General features: G+C 39.1%; 1 protein-coding gene across 1 annotated transcript in view; it reads left to right on the forward strand.

Moving 5' to 3' along the window:
- LOC126237098 (putative U5 small nuclear ribonucleoprotein 200 kDa helicase) overlaps positions 1 to 26,469 on the forward strand; it is a 117,233-nt gene that overhangs the window by 58,875 nt on the left and 31,889 nt on the right. Inside the window, exons 11-21 of the mRNA XM_049946906.1 lie at positions 4,620 to 4,790; positions 5,298 to 5,478; positions 12,516 to 12,631; positions 17,706 to 17,816; positions 19,830 to 19,961; positions 20,045 to 20,274; positions 23,091 to 23,247; positions 23,357 to 23,463; positions 23,671 to 23,770; positions 24,053 to 24,200; positions 24,985 to 25,144. Of these exons, the coding sequence (XP_049802863.1) occupies positions 4,620 to 4,790; positions 5,298 to 5,478; positions 12,516 to 12,631; positions 17,706 to 17,816; positions 19,830 to 19,961; positions 20,045 to 20,274; positions 23,091 to 23,247; positions 23,357 to 23,463; positions 23,671 to 23,770; positions 24,053 to 24,200; positions 24,985 to 25,144 (1,613 nt within the window). The remainder of the gene's footprint in view (positions 1 to 4,619; positions 4,791 to 5,297; positions 5,479 to 12,515; positions 12,632 to 17,705; positions 17,817 to 19,829; positions 19,962 to 20,044; positions 20,275 to 23,090; positions 23,248 to 23,356; positions 23,464 to 23,670; positions 23,771 to 24,052; positions 24,201 to 24,984; positions 25,145 to 26,469) is intronic.

Consider the following 26,469-nt stretch of genomic DNA (forward strand, 5'->3'; position numbering starts at 1 on the left):
TCATAAATTGAAAGGTTGGTTGCAATTTCCACATGAAAATTTGTAATAAATAACCGCAGTAATTAAATAACAGTCAATGCAATAAATAGGGAAACAAGTTATCCTATTAATCCAGTTACTGTGCCTGTCTAAGAAGATGGAGACGGTGGCGATGGGGAGTGGGATGGGTGGGGGGCAGTCATTATCATCTCGGGGGAAAAAGATAACATTACACAATTAATTATTTGTTCGTTTGTAATCCCTGGAGGAAATTGAAATCCTCGTACCACAGTATTGTATTGCGCCTCTACGGGAGCCGAAAGAAAATGACACAGACCACTTAGAGAGTGGAGTATCGTCTAGTAATTTGATTTTCACAGCAACTGCTGTGTCAGGCCAATCCAAATGACTTCATTAACCTCTTGGATTGGCCTGATATGGTTGCAATATTTCTGCTGCTGTCGAAAATGGATTACCCCATGATACTCCACTTTATCACAGGACTGTGCCATTTTGTTTTGGTTTCTCTAGAGGCATGCTATGATGCTGTGGCATGTACCTCGAGACAAAATAATTAATGAAAGTGTGACAGAAAGTTACATAGGAGGCTAACAGTCATTCTAGTAATTAGGTATAGATCTGCTGCTTTAAAAAAAAAAAAAATACTGTACAGCAGGTCAGGAATGAATTTATTGATCATACAGTGATGAGTTTCTGAATTATTTCCGTCTTCAGAGTCCCAAGCGCAAAGGTAGCACAACGGTAACAGCATTACCAGATGTGCTCGTAACATTACCAGATGTGCTCGTAACATGAGAGGAGAGTCATTCTTTACATGCTGTATGACTTTTTATGCAACCAAGCCATTAGTAGGCAAATATACTATTTTTACACATGTACATGAGAGCTGGCAGTGTTGAAATACTGTTCATACACAAACTGAAAAACAGAGAGCTTAGCAGCCTTAGCAATATAAACATGAATTGGCCTGTGATGTCAGCAACATACATATACCTGAATTAGCAGGTTATATAATCTTTTATCAGAAAATACATCCAGCATGAATAAACATAAGACATGCCCTTTGTCAGTATCTAATGCACCTGCCCTCAGTTTATATTTACTGTAGCCATTGTGGGCCCACCTTGATTGATGTCTGAAGTTAATACAGGCTGACAGTTATTGAACTATATGAAGTAAAATCATCACAGCTTCTGAATGGTTTGCGTTAGGAACTTCAAACTGCACGATTGGCCACAGGACATGATGAGAATTAGCATGTGCAATGTGGTTTGGTTTAGCAACAAAGCCCAATTTCATTTGGATGGCTTTGTCAGTATGCAAAATTGGCACATTTGGGCAATTGAGAATCTGCATATTGCAATCGAGAAGTCTCTTCACCATCAGTGGGTGACTGTGTGGTGTGCAATGTCCAGTCATGAAATAATTGGTGCGATATTCCTCACTGGCACGGTGACTAGCAAATGGTACATGAAGGTTTTGGAAGATGATTTCATACCTGTTATTCGGAGTGACCTTGATTTTGTCAAGATGTGGTTCATGCAAGATGTAGCTCAATCGTATCAAAGCAGGAGAGTGTTGGATTACATGGAGGAACACTTGGGGACCACATTCTGGCCCTCAGGTACCCTGATGTCACTGGCATGGTCCTCGATTGGCTGCCATATTCTCTGGATCTGAACACGTGCAACTCCTTTTTGTGGGGCTGAATTAAAGGCAAGGTGTACAGCAACAACCCCAAAGCCATTGCTCAGCTGAAAACACCCATTCAGAATGTCAATGACAGCATCAATGTTCTGACACTTCAGCGAGTCATGCAGAATTTCACTATTCGTCTGTGCCACATCATTGCCAATGATGGCAGACATACGGAACATGTCATAACTTAAATGCGAATATCTGTAGTGATGTGTACATGTTGAATAAAGTATGTGCATGCCATAGTTTGTAACTGATTTACATTTTCTTTCATATAGTTCAACGATTGTCACCTTGTATGTTACCAAATTACAAAAAATTTCATGTTTTCTTTGCTGAGTGTTCATATGCCAATAGGTAACAGCTATGTTTCTGAGATTCTTCGTAAAATCTTTTGTTGTTTCAACATGTGCTTTTTATAAATGCTGTATGTAAACTTTTATTTATTTTGAATAATTCCTTAGATCAGCCATGCTCAGTGTGATTGAAACTACCCTTTTGTTACTATAACTGATGTCAATAAACCTTACTTGGCACTAACAAGTATGTAGAATAGTCTAGCCTAAGAAATAATAATACTGTACTCATATCATTTTACTGTAGTCATCTGTTCCCACTTTCCCCCTCAGTTCCCGTGCTTCATATTGATATATGATGTTTGCTCAAAATGAAAGCTCCATACGGTGAAATGTTCTCATTTTATTTTGTTGTTTGAAAGAACTGAATTTCGTAGTGAGTAGCTTTCTTTTTTTTATACGTGCTTGAGTTTATGACAGTCTGAAATGAATCCATAGATAAGTTAGCCCTGCTTTGTGTCTTCACTCCATGGCCTGGTATCTTGATGTGGTTTGTTTGTTGGTTTCCCTAAAACATTTCAGGTGAAATCTGGGATATCTTTTTGAATAAGATACTGGATGAGCAGTGGTTAGCTCATCAGACTCACATGCAGGAGGATCGTATTTTTTATTCCTGGCAATGATCAGATTTAGCTTTTGTGTAGCTTCAGTACATCACTCAAGGCAAATGTAGGGATGGTTCCTTAGAAAGGACATGGCTCTTTCCCTTCCCCAGCCATGCCCTGCCCTGGCAAGTGCTCCATTCCAAATGACCAAGTCATCAGTGTGTTGCTAATCACTTGTCTTTTACCTTGTTTCTTAAGAACAAGGCTGTGGTCACTTCCCTTCCCCAGTCTTAGACAACTGGACTCATGGTCTCTCTCTCTCTCTCTCTCTCTCTCTCTCTCTCTCTCTCTCTCTCTCTCTCCTGACTTCAGTGTCAGTGGGATGTGTAACTTTCCTTTCTTCATATCATTTCCACTTGGAAAATACAGGTGGGGCTTCTGCATCCAGAGCCATGAAATTTTATTCAATGTTAGAGATCAGTAATCAAAGCATGCTGTTTTCAGTAGGTTGCTCATTAAACTAGAAGGTACTGGGACCTTTGTTTCTACCAATTTGTGTGTATTGTTAAATCAGTATCAGCATATTTTTACTTATATCTGTGCTCTCAAGTACTTAATCCTGTATTGATCATGTTTTTTTACTCTTTATGCTGTGCACCCATGCAGTCCTATTCTACCTGTCAGCTCCTCTCATCTTGCGTTTTCTTTTCATTTTTTTTTCTTTTTTTTCTATAATATTGAATACTTCTTAAACGACATCGTTCCCTCAGGCCTTAAAATTACTGTTTTGCTTTTTATCTCTCTCTCCTTATTTGCTCAAGATTTTTTCTAGCAAAATATAAGCATTGGTGATCAGTAACATCAATTTCTGTGGGTACTAAAAATATTTTTCAAGGTTCATGATCATGCTCTAAGAAACATTCTACTTCCTAGTATTTTATCCATTACTATAATGAACATAACTAGTTTGTAGCAGTATGCATACATTCTTATTATTATGCATTACATTTCTTCATTGGTACAGTGGTTCTGATCACGTGGACACTTAACTGTTGTCAAACCTTTTTTTTCCCTGAAAAGTATTCCTCAAATTATAGTGTTTGTGCAGTTTGCTTTATATGTGGTTGTTTCAGTTTTCCTTATTTTGTTCTGTGTTTCAATTTTTCTGCACTGTTTCTCTAAAATGTAGTTCACACATTAATTTGATATGGTTTGCCAACAACCATTTTCCATTGAGTATAATTTTTTTCATCAATCCCGTGCCTGACTAATACTTCAGCTGACACTTCATGTCTTTAATTTTTAAAATCTCCAAATTGTGTGGGAAAATGAATAGATAAAAGAAAGTTCATTAACAATATATTTAATACAGGAACTTCATTAAATTGTTTTGCATTGCTTTTGTTAGATCATATTACATTTCTTTGGTAAGTCACTGTGGTGTAGGCAAACTGCTTTTTGAAGAAGTTCTGAAGGCGGCCAATGGTACCGTACTGTATTCAGACACTCTCATCTCTTTTTATTGGACATTTAACCATGTACAGATTGTTTTAGTACCCTATTACGTGTGTGTGTGTGTGTGTGTGTGTGTGTGTGTGTGTGTGTGTGTGTGTGTGTGTGGACGGGGGTCAGAATATGTCTGTACTACACCATTTTATCACTTCTGTCACTTAAAATATGTAATGAATTATTTTAAGGAGTATAGGTAACAGCTCGCTGAGTAGTAGAATCAATGTATCATCGTAAGGCATATAAACAAAACCGATAACTTTCCTAGCTTTTGGACAAATCCGTTTTCAGAGCTATAGAAAACACACACACACACACACACACACCAGTATGGTTACACTGTGCCAGTGCAATGTAATTGTAGAGGTATGATTTTGTGTGTGTGTGTGTGTGTGTGTGTGTGTGTGTGTGTGTGTGTGTGTGTGTGTGTGTTCTTTTTCTTAATTTTGTACAGCTCGCTGATAGTGTCATGAAAGTGAAGTGAATAAAATTATTCTCATTTTCTCTTCAGGATGAAATTCATCTTTTACATGATGAGCGAGGTCCAGTGCTGGAAGCACTTGTTGCAAGAACAATCCGTAATATTGAAACAACACAGGAAGATGTCCGTTTAATTGGCTTGAGTGCAACTTTACCAAACTATCAAGATGTTGCCAAGTTTTTAAGAGTCAAACATGAAACGGTAAGCTGACAAATCAAAACATCTACATCTTCATTTGAACATAAACACCTTTGTGTTTATAGATGTGGTGCACCGTCATTGCCCTTTCTTCTAAAAGATATTGCCCTGTGTCAGCTCTCAGTGAAAGAGAGATCTAAAAGTCCATCCAGCTCCCCTAGCCACATCCCCCCTCCCCTCCCCTCCCCCCTCCCCTCCTCCCTCCCCTCCTCCCTCCCCTCCACTACCCTCCCCTCCCTCCCTCCCTCTCTCTGACTCACTCACTCATTCACTCACGCTCTTTCCCATCTCCCTCTACCTCCTTGCCCCCTCCTCTTTTCGGTTACTATCTCATTCCTTCTCATCACTTTTCTCACAAATGGTTACAAAACCCATTCATAAATTATCAGCTTATCTAATAACTTCTAAATAGTTCATTGTAATTCGAAAATGAATGCATAAGTAATGGCAATAGTCACTTTAATGGAATTCAACGGTACTACAACTACTAATAAAGTAATTATGTTTCAGGGTTTGTTTTATTTTGACAACAGTTTTCGCCCTGTTGCTCTTGAGCAACAGTATATTGGAGTTACAGAAAAGAAGGCTCTAAAGAGATTCCAGGTCATGAATGAAATTGTTTATGAAAAGGTGATGGAGCATGCAGGACGTAATCAAGTCCTTGTGTTTGTACATTCACGCAAAGAGACAGGTAACCTGTTTGATACTGTTCTTTTCATGACATGTAATAATAAGCGTTTGTGTGATAGAAATTGTCTGTCCTGAAAAGCCAAGATACATGTTAAAAATCATTTTGAAACTATATTTATCAGCGAATAACATGTGGCATACTGCGTAAAGTAATTTAGTTTGTGATTGTTAATGTTATTCTAAAAGCTCTTCTTACAAATAAAAAATGTGTGTGGAGGGGGAATCTCACAAATTTTCAGAAAAATAGAAATTGTTCTTGGTTCTTCAGAAGTACAATCTTCCTTATTTAAAAACTACAGTGTGGCTACAATGATATTTCTTAGTGTAATAAGATACAGGGTGTGATTCAAAAATTTCAAGACTTAACTCAGAACTAGAAATTTATTGGACATTTAAATACAATAATTCAAAATATGATCCTTCAGCATCAACACAGTGCTGCCAGCACGTCTTCCACTGTTCATAGCCCTTCTGGAAGGCCTCGGGCATCATGCTGTCAAGGGCTCTCATCGAAGCCTGCTGGATAGCATCGTTGGAGTTGAATCGCTTCCCTTTAGGTCTGTCTTGATTCAGGGGAAGAGGAAAAAGTCACTTGGAGCCAAGTTGGGGCTGTAGGGTGGCTGCGGTAGTGTTGTCACATTGAACTTGACCAAAACTTAGGCGGTGGCACGTGACGTGTGAGCGAGTGTGTTGTCCTTGTGGAGAATCCAGTCGCCCTTGATCACCAGGCAGACATGGCGAACTTGATCCCTCAAGCAGTGTAGTACTCACACTAAGACAATGGTCATTGTTTAAAAGTTCCCGCAGACTCTCCAGATTTTGATCCGTTCAGCTTGATGATGGCCGGCCTCCCAGAGCGGTCGTCATCTTCAACATTCCCACGGCCTTCTTTGAAAAGTTTGTGCCACATGAAAACCATTGCACGAGACGTGGCTTCTTCCTTAAATGCCTCTTGAACCATACCAAGAGTCTCCGTGGTGGTTTTGTTCAGTCGCACACAAAACTTAATCGCATAATGCTGCTCCAAGTGCAGCTCCATTTCCGCATCTCCCACTTTTTGACCGAGCTCAATAACGCGCACTCGCGCTGCATGCGATACACACTCTCCAGGGTTCCAGAGGCAACTGCCGCAGCATCGGTTCATTCCCTGAGACTCCCCACTACTTTCCCCACGCTGCGGAACCGGTCCGTGCGCACTCCCCTACTCAGAAATGAATCAGTCTTGGAAACTTCTGAATCACACCTTGTATATGGGTGAAGTGGTACTAGTAGTAGTAGTACTAATAAAAGATAAGATGGCTTTCTGAAAGTGCAGAAACACATGAAAACTAATATTGACCAAATAATTTGTAGGAAGATGGATAGCCGGCCGGAGTGGCCGAGCGGTTCTAGGCGCTACAGTCTGGAACCGCGCGACTGCTACGATCGCAGGTTCGAATCCTTCCTCGGGCATGGATGTGTGTGATGTCCTTAGGTTAGTTAGGTTTAAGTAGTTCTAAGTTCTAGGGGACTGATGACCTCAGCAGTTATGTCCCATAGTGCTCAGAGCCATTTGAACCATTTTTTGAAGATGGGTAAATAACATTTTGTGATATCTATTAGTTGAGAAATAATTTTGTGTAGTAAGACTATTTGAGAAAAATATTGAGGAAGGCAAGACTATTTGCAGTAACTCAAACATCAGCAAAGCTGAGGAACAGAACAGTCCAAAGTGTAATCATCCCATGGAGTGTTGAAGATTAAATGATAAGAGTACAAAATTGTCATTCTCTTAAGCGAAAACGTTTTGCTAGGGTTCACACTTTTATAGTGACCATTTAACAGATGTAATGCCAGGAAACAAACTTGCTCTCTAACAGCTAACATGATTAAGCCACTGGTTTAGCAACGACAGTAGCTCTTTTCTTTTGCAAGAAACGGGTATAGGAACTATGATATTTATTGTATGTATTGTGCTTGTTCACAGAAATCTTTAGAGAAGATCTCAGCTCACTAATACGTACCTTCCCCAATCACACTGTTATAATTAAAGGAGACTTGAATCATCCAACAATCAATTGGTATAATTACAGTTTAGTAAATAGTATGTGAAACAATACTATATGCTCTCTCTGAAAAATGCTTAGAACAGATATTTTGGAGACAAGTTCATGACATAAATTTTTTCTATCTAATGTCAACAAATAGACCTGACCTCTTTGAGGATGTCCACATTGAAAGTGGTACAAGTGGCCATAGGACAGTAATGACAACAATCATTACTGAAGTACAAATGGCAGCTGAAACAAATAGATTTATATGTTCAGTGAATGAGATTAAGAGACAGTAGCATCTAGGTGGAACTTGAAAGAAATGAGCTCACTTTCTGAGTGCCTCATTTGGCCATTTTGTTTGAGTTACTATATAATGTATTTGAATCATTTGATGATGACTTGCTAAGAATTTAAAACCAGTAATGTGCGACCATACATTGTAAAATAGAATATAAGAAATTTCTTGACTGATGGTTACTGTTTTCTCCTTAGGCACTACTCATAGTCTGTGTAAATTCAGTTCTAATGGTAGGCCCCCAAGAGTGGCATTGACATGATGTAGGTTTGTGTCCCAGGTATCAAACCCTGCAAGACATTCATCAAATTGGGTCCTTGTTTCTGAGTAATTGATGAAAAAGAATTTCTTGTGATTCTCTAGAGCAGCAGTCATCAGACTTTTTTCCTCAAGAGTCTTTACTGACATTGTAGGATGGGTCCTCAGGCCACATATGTATTGATCTTGTTATTAATTTGTGTTGTTGTTATTGTTGTGGTCATTAGTCTGAAGACTGGTTTGATCCAGCTCTCCATGCTACTCTATCCTGTACAAGCCTCTTCATCTCCAAGTAACTACTGCAGTCCACATCCTTCTGAATCTGCTTACTGTATTCATCTCTTGATCTCCCTCTACGATTTTTACCCTCCACACTTCCCTCCAGTACTAAATTGGTGATCTCTTGAAGTCCAGAATGTTTCCTACCAACCGGTCCCTTATTCTAGTCAGCTTGTGATACAAACCCAATTCTATTCAGTAGTTGCTCATATGTTACGTGACGTACCCATCTAATCTTCAGCATTCTTCTGTAGCACCACATTTCAAAACCTTCTATTGTCTTCTTATCTAAATTGTTTATTGTCCTTGTTTGAGAAGTCATAGGGTCAGTATTGCCTCACATGTTGCTGCATTTCTCTGGAATCCAAACTGATATTCCCCTAAGGTTGGCCTCTACCAGTTTTTCCATTCTTCTGTAAAGAATTTGTGTTAGTATTTTGTAACCATGACTTATTAAACTAATAGTGTAGTAATATTCACACCTGTTAGCACCTGTGTTCTTTGGTATTTGAAGTATTATATTCCTTTTGAAATCTGTGGGTATTTCCCCTGTTTCATACATTTTGCTCATGAGATGGAAGAGTTTCGTCATGGCTGTCTCTCCCGAGGCTATCAGTACTTCTGACAGGACGTTGTCTACTCCCGGGGCTTGTTTTGGCTTAGGTCTTTCAGTGCTCTGTAAAATTCTTCTTGCAGCATCATATCTCCCATCTCATTTTCATCGATGCCCTCTTCCATTTCATAATACTTCTCCCATGAATAGACCCTGTATGTACTCCTCCAAACTTTCAGCTTCTTTACTTAGGACTGGTTTTACATCTGAGCTATTGATATTCATACAGGTGGTTCTCTTTTCTCCAAAGGCCTCTTTTATTTTCCTGTAGGTTGTATCTATCTTACCCCTAATGATATGTTTCTAAATCCTTACATTTGACCTCTACCCATTTCTGCTTAGCCATTTGACACTTCTTGTCTATCCCATTTTTTAGACATTTGTATTGCTTTTCACTGCTTCATTTACTGCATTATTATATTTTCTCCTTACATCAGCTGAATTCAGTATCTCTTCTGTTATCCAAGGATTTCTACTAGGCCCCATCTTTTTACCTATTTGATCATCTGATGCCTTCAGTATTTCATCTCTCAATGCTACACGTTCTTCTTCTACTGTATTCCTTTTCCCTGTTCTTGTTGATCATTTCCTAATGCTCCCTCTGAAACCCTCAACAACCTCTGGTTTAATCAGTTTATCCAGGTCCCATATCCTTAATTTCCTACCTTTTGCTATTTATTCAGTTTTAATCTACAGTTCATAACCAATAAATTGTGATTAGAGTCCAAATCTGCCCCTGGAAATGTCTTACAGTTTAAAAGCTGGTTCCGAAATCTTGGTTTTACCATTATATAATCAGTCTGAAACCTTCTGGTGTCTCCAGGTCTCTTCCATGTATACAATCTTGTTTCATGATTCTTAGACCAAGTGTTCACGATGACTAAATTATGCTCTGTGCAGAACTACCAGGTGGCTTCCTCTTTCATTCCTTTCACCCTTTGCATATTACCTACTTTTTTTCACTTCCTTTCCTTAATGTCAAATTCCTGTTCCCCATCGCTATTGAATTTTTGTCTCCCTTCACTGGGTGAATAATTTCTTTTATCTCATCGTATATTTCTTCATTCTCTTAATCATCTGTGCAACTAATTGGCATATAAACTTGTACTACAGTGGCGGATGAGGGCTTCATGTCTATTGTGGCTACAATAATGCATTCGCTATGCTGTTCATAGCAGCTTATTCCCATGCCTGTTTTCATATTCATTATTAAACCTATACCTGCATTACCCCTATTTGCTTTTGTAGTTATAACCCTGTATTCACCTGAACAGAAGTCTGGTTCCTCCTGCCTACAAACTACACGAGTTCCCACTATATCTAACTTGAACCGATTCATATCCCTTTGTAAATTTTCTAACCTACCTGCCCAATTAAGGGATATAACATCTTGTTCTCCAGTCAGTGGAATGCCAGTTTTACTTCTCCTGAAAACGACATCCTCCTGAGTAGTCCCCACCCAGAGATCCAAATGGGGTACTGTTATATCTCCAGACTATGTTACCCAAGAGGGTGCCATCATCATTTTATCATACAATAGAGCTGTGCTTTCAGCCGTTTGCAATACTAGCGCAGCAAGGTCGTTTTGGTTTATGTTACAAGGCCAAATGTGTCAATCATCCAGACTGTTGCCCCTGCAGCTGCTGAAAAGGCTCCTGCCCCTCTTCAGGAACCACACGTTTGTCTGGCCTCTCAACAGATACCCCTCCGTTGTGGTTGCACTTATGGTACAGTTTTCTGTATCGCTGAGGCATGCAAGCCTCCCCACCACCGACAAGGTCAATGGCCCATAGAAGAAGGTATTGATAGGTAAACCTACATAAATTAGTGTGCTGTGACTATAGCAAGGGTGCAGTAAGTTGGCCGCTGAGCCCCAAGTACTGATTGTTAAAAGTCAGCACCATTTGGAACACTTGGTCTCGACTGTCCGCTATTTCAGATTGCTGCCAGTCACAGCGATCTAAGAGTTCTGACACCATAGGTGCATGGTGAAGTGTTGGTTTTTCTACACGTGCGAATGACTTTGATTAAAGGATGGGAGAGAAAATTATCCGTGCACTTTTCAAATGAACCATAACAGCATTTGCTTGGAGCAATTTAGGGAAATTACGGAAAACATAAATCTTGATGGCTGGTCAGGGGGTTGAACCATTGTTTCATTGAATGAGAGTCCAGTGTGCTAACCACTGTGTCACCTCAGTCGGTACTGCTTTTGAAGATGGCCGGCTCTGTAATTCACTTTCACAAATGCATATTACTTCTTTGTCAAAACTTATACCATAGCAGCTGAGTGGTACAAGTTGCGCATGCCTGTGAGTCAGTAGTGGAAGACAAACGATAAAAGCTTCCTCTTCTGACATCCTCCAGCCCCACAGTGATCATACTACTAATAACTCTGGCAACACCTTAGACCACGCCTGGGTTCCCAGATTCGATTCCCGGCGGGGCCAGGGATTCTCTCTGCCTCGTGATGACTGGGTGTTGTGTGATGTCCTTAGGTTAGTTAGGTTTAAGTAGTTCTAAGTTCTAGGGGACTGATGACCATAGCTGTTAAGTCCCATAGTGCTCAGAGCCATTTGAACCATCACCTTAGATAAATACCTGACCTTACTTAGCTCACCGCTGAATTCACCAGTGTCAGTTAAAATTAAACTCACTTTAAAACATTACAGTCTCTATAAGTATTTTTGTTTGTTACTGAGCAGGAAAACTATCTTCTTAAGAAGGGCTCAATGTTAGTTGACATGACTGTTAACTGCTGGATGCAGTATATTATAGTATACAACTGAGAACCACAGGCTGTATGAGTATTTGATTTGAACCACATGCGGCCTCTGGGTAGTAGTCTGATGACAACTGCTCTACAGCCATAAAAATAATGGTGTTATTGGTTAAGATATTTTCTTGACGAGCAACATGGTTGTAGTTTTGAATCTCTTCTCAGGTGGTTTGAAATTTTTTATTTTTAAATTTTAGTGAAATGTTTATTATTATTTTTATTCAATTAATTGGTTCAAATGTAATTTGTTCATTTCTAATCCTTTGTCACATCATTTTAATCACTATATTAATTTTGTGATATGCTCTAATTTTTTCTTCCTATCATTCTTTGTTCATGTGATTTATAGTGAATCGGTCTGTGCCTATATACTTGACTGCACGTTAAACTGCAGTCTTCCTTCTTGTCCTTTTTTCCCGATTTGAAACTCCGTTATAGCGTCAATCAACACTCCCGAATAGTAAAAGTGTTTCGTGTATATCACTTAACAGTTATATTTCCACATCGTTGATTGAACTTTCATTAATAGTCAATTTCCTATCATCGTTCTTGAGTGTTAGCAATAAATACAGTTAGCAATAAATATTAATCTTGTTCATGAAATACACTTTATTCCTATTGAAGTACTAATTTTCTTGAAAGTCTCATCTGCTTGTCAGAAGCTTTTGACTTGTGAATTGTTTTATGCAGTTGGTCAATAAAACTTTATGCTAGCCAGTTTTGTAATTTGCCATCACCATCTCAGTTTCAGTGTGTATTTTTGTTTTTTGTTATTATGAAGGAAAGACAGCAAGGGCTATAAGGGACATGTGCCTGGAGAAGGATACACTTGGTCAGTTTCTAAGAGAAGGATCTGCCTCCATGGAGGTTCTGAGAACAGAAGCAGAACAAGTTAAGGTAAGTGTAACATTAATTTTGCATTGAACAAAGAGCACCAACCCAAGGCAGTGTGTTTCACATTTAATTTTTGTAACTTTTTAGTATTACGATTTTATTCATAAGAAATTTTCAGCTTAAACTGAGATTCATATTGCCCATAGAAATCGGTATGTTGTTCTTAACGTGCAGCTGTGGTGCATCATACAAAGTTTACTGTTTAAATTCTGAGACTCTCCATTCCGAGAAGAGTAGAGAGAAATGTTCATTCTTCCCTCATATGTCTTATGAGATGACTATGACAGTAAAAATCTGAGAATTTCAAGTTGATGCTTGAGCTCGTCAGTGGATCCAGTTTACCAGCAAGTAACTCAGAGTTCCCAAAAGTGTACTCTGCCCAGTTATCTCCAATACTATTGTAGTACGTGACGAGCAACTTGTGGGCCTGGCTGGAACAGGAGGCAGCAGGCATTTGTCCAGAGTGTAGTCAGCTTGTGTGGTCCCTGCGGTTATCTACAGTGTACAGAGTGTAGTCAACTTGTGTGGTCCCTGCGGTTATCTACAGTGTTATAACAGGAGGCCAAAGGGAGCTGATGGGGCAGTCATTTGATGAAAGGGAGCAGACAGATACTGAAGCTGCATATACTTTATGTACCATGCAGGGTCACATGCACTTTGAAGTTTTTGTAAATGCTTGAATGCATCCTGCAAAAGTGCTTTGTCTGAGAAAAGTATTGTATTCACAATCAGAAAATAATTCCCAGAATAAATTTTCACTCTGTGTGCTGATTTGAAACTTCCTGGCAGATTAAAACTGTGTGCCAGACCAATACTCGAACTCGGGACCTTTACCTTTTGCGGGCAAGTGCTCTACCAACTGAGGTACCCAAGCATGACTCATGATCCATCCTCACAATTTTACTCCGCCAGTACTTTGTCTCCTACCCTCCAAACTTCACAGAAGTTTGCCTACAAAACTTGCAGGACTAGCACCGCTGGAAGAAAGGATATTGCGTAGACATGGCTTAGCCACAGCCTGGGGGACGTTTCCAGAATTAAATTTTCACTCTGCAGTGGAGTGTGTGCTAATTTGAAACTTCCTGGCAGATTAAAGAACACTTGCCTGCGAAAGGCGAGGGTCCTGAGTTTGAGTCTCGGTCTGGCACTCAGTTTTAATCTGCCAGGAAGTTTCAAATCAGCGCACACTCCACTACAGAGTGAAATTTTCATTCTGGAAATGTCCCCCAGGCTGTGGCTAAGCCATGTCTACGCAATATCCTTTCTTCCAGCGGTGCTACTCCTGCAAGTTTTGCAGGAGAACTTCTGTGGAGGTTGGTCAGTAGGAGACGAGGTACTGGCAGAAGTAAAATTGTGAGGACAGGTCGTGAGTCATGAGTTGTGCTTTGGTAGTTCAGTTGGTAGAGCACTTGACGGTGAAAGGCAAGGGTCCTGAGTTCCAGTCTTGGTCCGGCACACAGTTTAAATCTGACAGAAAGTTTCAGAAAATAATTATTTTTAAATGTTTCATAATGGAGGTTGGGTTTATGACAGTTTTCTTCAAAGAGTGGGGGATCAAAAATGAGTCACATATAGCTTGTGGGGGCAATCATATGCTACAAATGGGATCATTTAATCTTCACAGTCATTTAAAACAAAGCCAAAAAGTTATTATAGTGATGAGGGCCAAAACATATGGAAATCTTGAAGTATGAAAAGGAAAGCAAGTAATTAGAATTTTCTGGCAGAGAGAGAGAGAGAGAGTGAGTGAGTTTAAATGACGTTTGTATGTATGAATGTACACATGCAAAATGCATTTGTAATTAGACTCTTCTGATGTTCTTGTGGTAAGTGAAATACACACCGCGTGGAATTTTTTGCTTCTCACAACAGTGATATGTTTTGCAGAGGTAGTAAATACTCCATTAATTGTAAATTGCCTTCTTGAAGATTTGAATGAGGTACAGTGGAATCAGAATCTGCGTATGTCAGATGTATTGAGACATATGCCAAATTTAATTTGGTATATGTGGCTTGTTCGAATTTAGTGTATAAAATTTGTTTATATTTTTACTATTCAGGAGCAAAAAAACTGCATGAGGCTAGTGACCATTTGTCAGAGTGAAAATAGATTATCAATATCTTTAGTGTATCAGATGGAATCCAAAGTGGAAGAGATGCCTCTTACTGTACTATGTGTTTAAAGAATGTTAGAAGTAAAATATGTAAAAACATTGTCTAGTACAACAATGAGATGAACTTCATTCAAATGAAAACCAAACAATAACACTAAAGTAGTTCCAAATAAAATACCGTACTGCAACACTGAACATAAAATACACTGCAAAATATATGATTATTTATGATTCTGTATGCTCATTTTTCCGCTGCCTAAAAGAAGTCAGTCAGCTGTCTGTGGTGGGTCATTTTAGGCATTTTCCTTCATGTGCATTGTTTTATGCTTATCAGTTTCAACTGACTATGATTTGGTTCACTTTGTCACTACATCTGTATATTCACTTTCATTATATTACCCAATACTTCACAGGTACTGGGAGCATCTTCTATTGTTTCTTCTTCTTCTTCTTCTTCTCCTTCATCATCCTCATCCTCATCTTCGGTCGATTTACCACATTCATGTCATACAGCACCAGTAATATTTTTGTTGTCTATGATTGCTGCAATCGGTTAGTCATTGTCGACAGCTGCCCAGCAGTTTCGTGCCTTCGAGTTCAGTATTGCCCTGCAGAACATCATATGGAGACTGGATGCCACTGCTTCTGAACTCTATTTTACAACATTCTTCATCTGTTGCACTTTCTTTTATGGAACATTTCCAGCAATTTGTAACAGTGGTCAGACTAATACTTTATCCTTCCAGGCCAGCTGAATATATGCCAGTTTTCAGATTTACAGATTTCAGGATATTTTCTTTCATCATCAGAATTTAGTATTGATGTGAGGAGTTCACTGCAACAATGAGCCTTAAATGCTTGTTTGATACCCTGATCCATTGACTGAATTTATACCATTGTGCTTCTAGGCAAAAACAAAGTTTTTAGTTTTCCCTCTTTTGACTGCAAATCATCAAGAAGTGGATGAGCTAAACAATGATCAAGGATTAGCAGAGCTTCGTTTCTCTGCTTAAGTGATTGCAGGTGCTTTGTCACTGGTGGAAGAAACTCTTCTTGTGTCACTTGATGATGTCACATGTCATGCAGGCATTCTTTGAATACATGTTAGTGAATGTAATGATGACATGGTTACGTGCTTGAAACATCTTAGGCTTGTAATTTTTCCTTTATAAAAAAGTTTCGTCTTATGGCTACCTGATGTTTGTGCCAGAGAGGCCAGGTAGAGGGGGAATTCTATCTTTCTTCGTTTTGAAAGCAATCTTATTTCCTGAATTTCTTAGATCGAGAGTTCTGGTAGGAAGCAGTCCATAATAAAGTTCCGTTTCATCACACTTATGCATGTTATGTCCATTTAAGTTTTCACCTGCCATTATTCACCATAGAATATCAGGAAATTGTGAAGCAGGTTCACCATCAAAAGACCTTGTTGCTCCTTCAGTGCTTATTTGGCAAATTCCTTGGCATTTCCACTTGGGATACCATTCATCAGAGTCAATGAAATGTTCGCTGCCATGTAGATCATAGTGAAATTTTTCAGCATGAGCTTTAAGAATCGGTCCAGAAAGTAGCACATTTTGGCTTTACTAAAAACCACTTTTTTGTGTCATCCTCTTTCTGTCTGTTTATACGTCTTTTTCAGTTGTGTTTACAAAACTTCTAAGTTTATTCTCTTGTTTCATCCACCTTTCGATTGTTCCTTCAGATGCGACTAAACTGGATTTTGTGTAACCATTCTATATATAAATAATAATTTTCACTTTATCACTCAAAGAATATGCTTTTTGTTTCTGGGACACTATAACAACCACAAAAAAATCTAGACTCCAAATGAAGTGAATTATGGTTGTACTCATTTCAGTTATTTTCAAACATTGTTATGTAGATACGTTGTTGATAGTGTCACAGTGTTAATCATGAAATGTGTGTTCAGGTTACTGTCCAGTGACAGTTTTAAAAGCTGGTCAGAGACACGTTACAGAAACACTTAATGTAGATTTAACAAGATTTTTACATTGTGTTATATCTGAATTTGCAATATATTGGACTTTTACTGTAGTTGTCCTTACCACTCATGATTCACAAATGGTCCAGGAAAGAGGAGAAATTAAAAGGGGACTCAACGTATCCTCTGTTATACATACTGTGATGTGCAGTGTGGAACATTAGAAGTAAGTGCAGATAAGATGCAATATTATGATTAAATGTTAAACAGTTTTAATGTGAAAATATCCATACAGAGAACCTCTACACAAGTCTATTTAATGTGAAAACGTCCATGTAGAGAACCAAAGCTGCAGCCTTCCTGATGGATGTTAGGTCTGGGTAAAAATTGTCATTAAAAATAAAACAGTTGAACAAGTTTTGGTGTTTTTGTTTAAGCTTACACATAACATGAAAAGTAAAGTAGGCACAGATTCCTTCAGCACGTGCAAGAATGTGAGGTAGCCAAATCTGCATATCAGTATGACCCAGTAGCAAGACTAGAATTTAAAGTATTTCTGACCTGACAAAGCTGTTCTAGTAGAGAAGAGGAGAAGGGAAGTGGCAGTAACAGTACCAGGTTAAATGACCTAAATTTATAGGATTGGAAGGGGGGAGTGATGATTGTGGTGGTCATGGTGGTGGTGGTGGTGGTGGTGGTGGTGATGTTGATGGCAAAGTGATTATACTATTAAGAGAGGGAAGAATGAAGTTAAAAAATTGTTGCCAGTGTAGAAAAGTGCCATGAGAGATTAATATTATAGCACGAGAAAAGAAAAAAAAGTTTGCAATAGTTTTTGTTAGACAACACTATATATGTCATGTTTCACAGTTGCATAACAATATCATAAACTGACAGCTCTGAAGCAGTGAAGGAATATGTGGAGTTTTTTGTCATTACATGGTACTTAAAACTGAAATCATTTTGTTTATTTATAATTAATTACATACTTCTGATGATTATCCTGCTCTGCATTTATTAGAACAATGAGCTGAAAGATCTACTGCCATACGGATTTGCCATCCATCATGCTGGGATGACTCGTGTTGACAGAACTCTTGTTGAAGATCTGTTTGCTGATCGACATATTCAGGTAAAATACTATGCGCAAATTAATAAACTTTTGTATTGTTAATAGCATGTACCATGCTGTTACTACTTCATTCAGAAATCAGTAAACGTAGATGAAATGTTGTACACTGTGCAAAAACCCGAAAGTATGATAGACAGCAATGCTGAAGAGCAGTTTTTAAGCTATGTCATCCATGAGAAGGTAAGAAGTGACATGGGAGATGAAGGAGTGAGTTTTAATAGAAGCTGTGAATTCGTTCAGAATTTAGTATCCTTAAATTCCAAGTGTCAGCACTTCTTTGTGTTACACATCTTACTCCTGCCTGCACATTTCCCAGTGAGGCGTATCTCTGAAAAGTTGATTTTTCAACAGCAATAAGTGTGTGTGTGTGTGTGTGTGTGTGTGTGTGTGTGTGTGTGTGTGTGTGAGAGAGAGAGAGAGAGAAAGAGAGAGGAGGGGGGGGGGGCACTTCTAACATGCAGCTGAAATATACTGCCTTACAGAAAAAAGTGAAGCACCCAGAACACATGGTCACATGTCAATATGTCTTTGTACATGATACAACATCAATGAATATGTATATGATTAGAGTTGCAATTTGCTGTGTTAGGTAGAATGGTCACAAGAGTGCATTAGTATTGCTCGTGCGTAGTGTTGTTGCTAGGCCTGGTAGGGTGTATACAGGGCATCAACAGCATCAATATTGAGTGATCACTGTGAAGGTCATGAAGGTGCCACATACTCAAGTGAGACAGTGTTAACGGCATTTGAAAGGGGCCTCATTTGGCCAGCTGATCAGATCATGCAATACCTAGATTTGTGGGGCATTCAGACACAACAGTGGCCCGATGTTGGACTGTATGGGAACATGTGAGCAGACATTCTGGTTGTCAAGGTTTCAGTCAAACACATCTAACCCTCACAAAGGAGTATCACTGTATTGTGCACCAAGTACATGGTAACCCCTTCACATCTGCACCTGCCATGCAAGAACAAGTAATGGACTCTCTGCAAAATTCTGTGTTGTGACCTTTGGTCAGAGGCTAGCAGCATTTGGACTAGGCAATTACTGTTCCATGTGTAGGTTACAGTTAACACCACAACACAAACCATATTTATTTCTGATGGAGCATGTGTGTGATCAGCTCGGTCATCAACTCAACTCTGTATCACAGCCAGTATCTATGACATCCAGGACCAGTTACAACAGTTGTGGTAAGATTGCCTCAGGAAAGGGTACAACGACTTTAGACACCCTGGTACAGTGGCTTTAGACCCCCTTTCCAACTGACTCAGTTCATGCATGGGGGATGGGGGGGGGGGGAGGCAACATCATACTGATAAGTGGGCTCATGCTGCCAAGTTCTTTGTAAATTTCACTCAACATTGTAATCATTGAAACAGTATCACATATCATCTCAGCTGTGGAGTTTTTTTTTGTTTTCTGCTCCCCTTCCAGATGCTTCACTTGTTTTGTCAGGCAGTGTATATAACTTAAAAAATTGAAAGATTATCACTGTGTTTCCCTACGCCAAGAATGTCTTGTCTTTCTCTTAGAATTTTAGTTTCTTATTGCAACAATGCAAAATGTAGAATGGGACAGTAATATGCTTTAAGATAGAACACTACTCACTAAGGCATTAAGTGGAAGACAGGCACATTTAAAAGAAGGCTGTTGGATATTATTAAGCTACTGGACTAAGCACTTTGTCAGATGTAAGAACACACACACACACACACACACACACACACACAGGGCCTGAAGACAACAGTTTCCATGTGTATGCGAGTTGTATGTGCGTGCGGACAAGCACGCGCCTGTGTGTGTGTGTGTGTGTGTGTGTGTGTGTGTGTGTGTGTGTGCGTGTGCGTATGCGCGTGCGTGTTTCTGTCATTCATGCAGGTTACTGTTCTTGTTGTGCTAAAAGAAAACAGATATCATACACATTGTTTGTTGCTTCCATTTCTTTTTCTTTCTTACCAGCTACACCTGTTCATATGTAGAGCTTTATTCTTTTTATATCAAAATTCCAGGTACTTGTTTCCACAGCAACACTGGCTTGGGGAGTTAATCTTCCTGCTCACACTGTCATCATTAAAGGCACACAGGTTTACAGCCCTGAGAAGGGGCGCTGGGTTGAACTTGGTGCTCTGGACGTGCTCCAGGTAAGAACATAGAACTTCGTCTTGTTCTTAGGGAGGTTAAATGTGTTTGCTATATTTATAATTGTGTTTAACTTTTTCCGCAGATGTTGGGACGTGCTGGGAGACCACAGTATGACACCAAGGGTGAGGGTGTTCTGATAACGAATCACAGTGAACTTCAGTACTATTTGTCACTTTTGAATCAACAGCTACCTATAGAGTCACAAATGATCAGCAAATTACCTGACATGTTGAATGCTGAGATTGTTCTTGGCACAATACAGAATGTCAAAGATGCTGTAACATGGCTGGGATACACGTATTTGTATATAAGGTCAGTAATCATCACCTCCTCCTCCTGCTCTTCCTCTTCTTCTTCAGTTTCCAGCCCCTGGCTTGGTTAGCTTGGATCAGAAGTCCCTCCATCTTTTCCTGTCCTCCCACCATTCTTCCCTCTCCTCTATACCATAATCTTCACTTCTCTTCTTCACACATTACTTCTCTCCAACTCTGCCTCCGCCTCATGGTCTTTCTCGTGGTCTTGTGGTCATTTCATGAGGTTGTCATGGCTTCCTACCAACCTTCACTCTTATAACACGTCCATACTATTGTAACCCTGTCTCTCTTGCAATCTCTTATGTGGGCATCTCTTTTATTATTGTTCCCATCATCTTGTTCCTTACACTATCCCAGACTTAGGCAACATTTGGTGACCCCCCCAGGCCTGATTCACCTACTTACTTCCGTTCATGGACAGTCTCATGACAATGTGATAGCAACACTCCTAGTGCATAAAGTCAAAACTATATCATCTGTGACACTAATGTTTGTGGGGCAATTCATCAATATTATTGGCACTCCTTTGCCAACACGCCATGTGTACAAACTATGTTTTAAAACATGTCATCGAGAGCACATTCATTTTATGTTCACGCAGAATTTCTACTGTGGTCTGGATTGAAACCAATTGGGGTCTAGATGTGGGCCTCTGGCAACCCACCAATGCTCTATCTGTCTTTAAAATGTCGTCTCTCAACCCTGTGTCCTGCTCGTGTGCTTTTCTTCAATATCCACATTTCCAGTGCAAAGACCATGCAGGGTAGCCACGTAATCTGAGGTGCCTTGCCACAGTTCGCTCAGCTCCCCCCATCAGTGGTTCAAGTCCTCCCTTGGACATGGGTGTGTGTGTTGTCCTTAGCGTAAGTTAGTTCAAGTTAGATTAAGTAGTGTGTAAACCTTGGGACCGATGACCTCAGTAGTTTGGTCCCACAGAAGGAGGGGGCGGGGGGGGAAGCAACATCATGGATGTGTGTTGTCTCGTATGAAGCCCCGTAAATGTTGATGCTGTGCAAGCTACAGCGGTAATGAATCATCATTGATTGGTGAGAAACTTTGCCCCATCATTGAGGATTGGTTGTCAGTGTGTGCAAATAATACTTGATAGTCTTGAGCTTCATCCTCATAAACTTTTGTCCGTTCCAGAACTGAACTGAAACTTAATAATTTTGTGTGCATATACCTGTTGGTTAAATCAGTGAGGATGCTAACTTAAATGAAAATTTTTGGATATCAGTTGAAGGCCATTTTAATCTAAGTGGTCACGTGAATAAGCAGAACAAATGTTACTGGGTACAAATAAATCCTTTCACATTTCACCAGCATCCATTACACAGTGGTACTGTGCCGTGTGCACTGTCCTGTCTTCTGGTGACAGGCCCTTCTTTGAAAGTTAAGGAGGCTTTGCTGGCAGTGTGTTGACTGAACGTTATTTCAACAAAGAAACATTTTTGGCTACAAGGCTCCATTCTCTTCGAAATTTTGACATTCAGCAGATCTGGTTTCAACAAAATGAAGCCATGTCATACACTGCCTGACTATCTATGGTTGCAGTGAACCATTTGTTTGGGGATCACTTAATTTGGGGGAATGCTGACATTGCGTGGCTGTCCAAATCTCCAGACATGTCAGTCTGTGACTGCTTTTTATGGGAACAGCAGAAGAGAGTTGTGCAGCATGCTAGACCAACAAGCCTTGTCCAGCTCAAGAACAGATTGAAGAAAGCATTGCCAACATCCCAGAGTACACACTGTGCTGTTCTTTGCAAAATCTTTTTTCTCTGTGCCAACCTGTAAATGGTATTCTTTACCTATCAGTCATGGAGTTGAAATGGGAGTCTTTTAAAATTTTGAATGCAGTTTAATGGGAATCAGTCCCTTAACCAAATGCACTTTGCATTTCTTTTCTTTTCGCGGCTAAGGTTTTTTAGTAGTTCGACAATTTGAGATACAAAAAAAAAAATCACTTTAAAGAGAAATTTAATGTGTGTACAGAGCATTAATTGTTACTACCACCTGTTGGATTTTACTAACACTTTGAAGTTTTTAGGGATTGGATGTGAAACTGTTTGTAATACGTGGCACGAGAGTCTTCATACAGGGATCATCTAAGCCAGGAGTAAAATATGCAGCATTTGGTATTCTGTTAATGATGCTTGACAGATTTAATTTTGATGTGTTTAAATAGATGTTCAATTTCCTGACTGCTTTAAAAAATGATTTTTTCCTGTTTTGGTCTGGATCTTTCCTAATGAAGTTATAATTTAGGATGGGGATGCAGAGTTGCAGATAGGCACAACAAAATGACTGTCAGAAAATGAGCTTTCAGCCAACAAGGCCTTTGTCAGAAATAGACAACCCACAGAGAAACGCAACTCACACACATGTGGCTACAGTCTTGTGGTCATGTGTGTGAGTTGTGTTTGCGTGACTGTATGTGTGTATGTTGTCTATTTCTGACGAGGCGTTGTTAATCGAAAGCTCACTTTCTGACAGTCATTTTGTTGTGCCTGTCTGCCAGTCAGCATCCCCGCTATATGGTGAGTAGCAACTATCCTTTTGATAATTCCAGTCACAAAGTGTTACCCAACAAGTTTCCCAAGCCAGCCAAACATGGGGTCTTTACATATTTATATCAATACATACAACTTAGAGGAAAGTATCTGAGTATATTTGACAACTCTTTTTTTTTTTATATATAAATACTGGAATTTGCATTTCTCTCTCAAAATTATTAGGAATGAATCTTGTAATTACTTTGTTGTTATTTTAAATAGTTAAATTGTGAAAATTATAACCCAGTGGTTTGTTTTAGGCTTTTACGAGCTCCAACTCTGTATGGTATCTCCCATGATACAGTGAAGGAAGATCCACTACTTGTGCAACACAGGGCAAATCTCATCCACACGGCAGCTTTACATTTGGATCGTAGTGGTCTTATAAAATATGATAGGAAAACAGGTCACTTTCAGGTATATCCCTATAATTTTATTCACTAAAATAAACTGTAAATATGACATATCAAATGACCTCAATGTTTAAATGAGACAATGAATAGTAATTTTGTACTATGTTTTGCAGGTAACTGAACTTGGTCGAATTTCAAGTCATTACTATTGTACACATGAAACAATGTCAACATATAATCAGCTTCTAAAGCCAACCCTCAGTGAAATTGAACTTTTCAGGTAATTCTACCCGCAGATGTGAGGTTTATGATTATTGGCAATTTATAACCATTTTGAACTACTGTTGGGGGAGTAGGGAAAAAAAAAACATGTTTTATAGTGTTTACAGAATTACGGTGGCATGCTTCCTGAATCATGACTACTGTTACATAACTGTCACACAGTTGTCGATTTTGACACATTTTAATGGAATAACTTTTCTTTTAGGGTGTTTTCTTTGTCTGGAGAGTTCAAGAATATCACAGTTCGTGAAGAAGAGAAACTGGAGTTACAGAAGCTCATGGAACGAGTACCCATCCCAATTAAGGTATGTTTTACATTATTTCAATGAAGAGCTCGGCACATAAGAAGAATAATCATTTGAAAAGATAAATCACTGCATTTTCTATGTGTAATGTACTGTAGTACATGCTTTTCTTCCCAGAATATTTTGTGCAGTGTGATTTGAGTGAGTGAAACTCCATATTTAACACAAAAAGGTTTCAAATGTGTCTTTGAATTCCAGTATAATCACTGCATTGTATTTGATATTATTATAAGCATTTTAATATGTCTGATTTTTTTTTTTTTTTTTTTATTATGTACACAGGAGAGCATAGAAGAACCTAGTGCAAAAGTTAATGTGCTCCTGCAAGCATACATCTCTCAGCTGAAACTTGAAGGATTTGCTTTAATGTCAGATATGGTGTATGTTACACAGTCAGCTGCACGGCTGATGCGTGCTATTTTTGAAATAGGTAATTTTCTGTGATGTTTATTGTATTTTAGTGTCATATTTTCAGAATCTAGAAATATTTTCCATCAGTATTCATATATCTTTCTACAGCTTCTCCCACCATGAATCTGAAACGTAATTGTGGCACCTTTTTTAATTTCTGTTTAACTCTTTCTTGTAAAGTACATTTTTTCTACTTTTTACCCATCCCTGTCAGGATTTGCATTCTCTAAACTACTTCTATTTTTTCATTCATTAGTTATTTTCTTGAATAACTGACGCCATTTGGTTTGTGTTTGTATTTTGCGTATCACCTTTGGCTACTATGAATTTATTCTTGTATCATTATGTATTATTACCAGTGTAACTTGTAGAAACCGGGCATCTGCTTTTCTTTGGGACTTGTCTGTAACATAATTGGATAATTATTCTTTTGTTGTGTCTCCTTTAGTCATACTATCTTTTAATGTATTTGAAACTGTTAATTAATGCATCTATTTCCTCTCATCAATTCATTATTGCCAGATTTATCTCCTACTCATTCATTACTCATTCATTTTATGTATTAAATACTCAGTTTCCTACTGCTGTTTCAGTGTTGAGAACTGTGCATTATTTTCTCATGCTGCATTTAATTTACAGTTCCACCATGAATTTTCTGATTCTGCTTACATCTTTTCTCCCCCCCCCCCCCCCATTTTCTTTAACTAGACTGTATTAGAAAATTGTGCCAAGAATTGACGTCTTCATAACAAAAAATACATTTTTTTTATGTGTGGAAACCTAATTACTTGTTTGATTTTTAGTGTTGTACCGTGGTTGGGCACAGCTGGCAGATAAAGCTTTGTCGTTATGTAAGATGGTTGACAGGCGAATGTGGCAGTCTATGTCACCTCTTAGACAGTTCCGTAAAATGCCTGAAGAAATAGTGAAAAAAATTGAGAAGAAAAATTTCCCCTGGGAGAGGTAAGTTAATTTTGCTAAATCCACAATTTTTGTTGTCACTACCCTCCCCTTCCCCTCCTCCCTCCCTCCCTCCCTCCCTCCCTCCCTCCCTCCCTCCCTCTCTCTCTCTCTCTCTCTCTCTCTCTCTCTCTCTCTCTCTCTCTCTCTCTGTGTGTGTGTGTGTGTGTGTGTGTGTGTGTGTGTGTGTGTGTGTGTGAGCTTTTCTGAGAAAAGCCTTGCAGGATCAGTGTAATCAAAAAATGAAAGTAGAAGCATTTGTACAAGTTCCTTTCTCAGGAGGGAAGAACTTTTTATATTTTTCTAGGGCGTGGAGAGATGTTGGTGCCATCTTGCATATTGTAGTTATGTGCTCATCCCATTTTAGATTTTTGTCTCTTATTACTCCTCGACTCTTTGCTGAAGGAGAGAAGTTGCTTTTTCCCATTTAGTCTTAAAGCTGGCAGGGATTCCCAATATTTCAGGCTAATAAGCCTAGAATGACCAACCAGTAGTGCTTGGGTTTTGGATGGGTTGAGCTTTAACCCTATATCTTGCACCCATTTTGATAGTGTACACAGGTTGGTATTGAGACTCCCAATTGTTGTCTCTAGGTTTATTGGTTGCACTTAGATAAAACTGGAGGTCATCAGTGTACATTTGGTATTTGTAGTAGAACAAAACGGATGACGCATCATTTATGTACAACGAAAAGAGTGTAGGACCTTATACCGAACTCTGGTGGACACCTGATACTGCCTGCCTCCATTGTGACTTTATGGAGTTGATTATGACGCATTGTTGGCGAGCCACCAGACCTGAGTGAAACCATTGCATTGTTCTTAGCAAGAAATTTAGGCTGCTAAGTTTGGCAAGTAAAATATCGAAGTTGACAGTGTCAAAGGCTTTGCTGACATCTAAGAAGCACATGAGAGGTTCCTCTTGTGCATTCATAGCAAGCATCTGGCATCTGTTACCTTTATTAAGGCAGATGTGCTGTGATGTTTATGCAAGTCTGATTGGTATTCATCTAGTAAGCTGGTTGAGGTAGTTTGTTTACTGGTTGTGCACTATGTATTCTAAGGCTTGGACAGTGCAGGAAGAATGGAAAATAGCTCAGTAATTGAAGGGTGCTGTGGCAATGTCCTTTTTAGGTAGGGGCATAATTAGTCCTTGTTTCCTGGCCTCAGGGAAAACACTTGTGGTTAAGGAGTGGTTGAAGATCCTTGTTATAGGGATCAGTAGTGGGTCAGTAATAAGCTTCATCATTTGAACTGTGATGCCATTGTGTCCAGTAGATGCTGGTTTGATACACAAGACCTTTTTGATGGCATTGCAAGTCACATGCG

Source organism: Schistocerca nitens, chromosome 2 (assembly GCF_023898315.1).
Source record: "Schistocerca nitens isolate TAMUIC-IGC-003100 chromosome 2, iqSchNite1.1, whole genome shotgun sequence".
In the NCBI taxonomy this organism is placed as follows: domain Eukaryota; kingdom Metazoa; phylum Arthropoda; class Insecta; order Orthoptera; family Acrididae; genus Schistocerca; species Schistocerca nitens.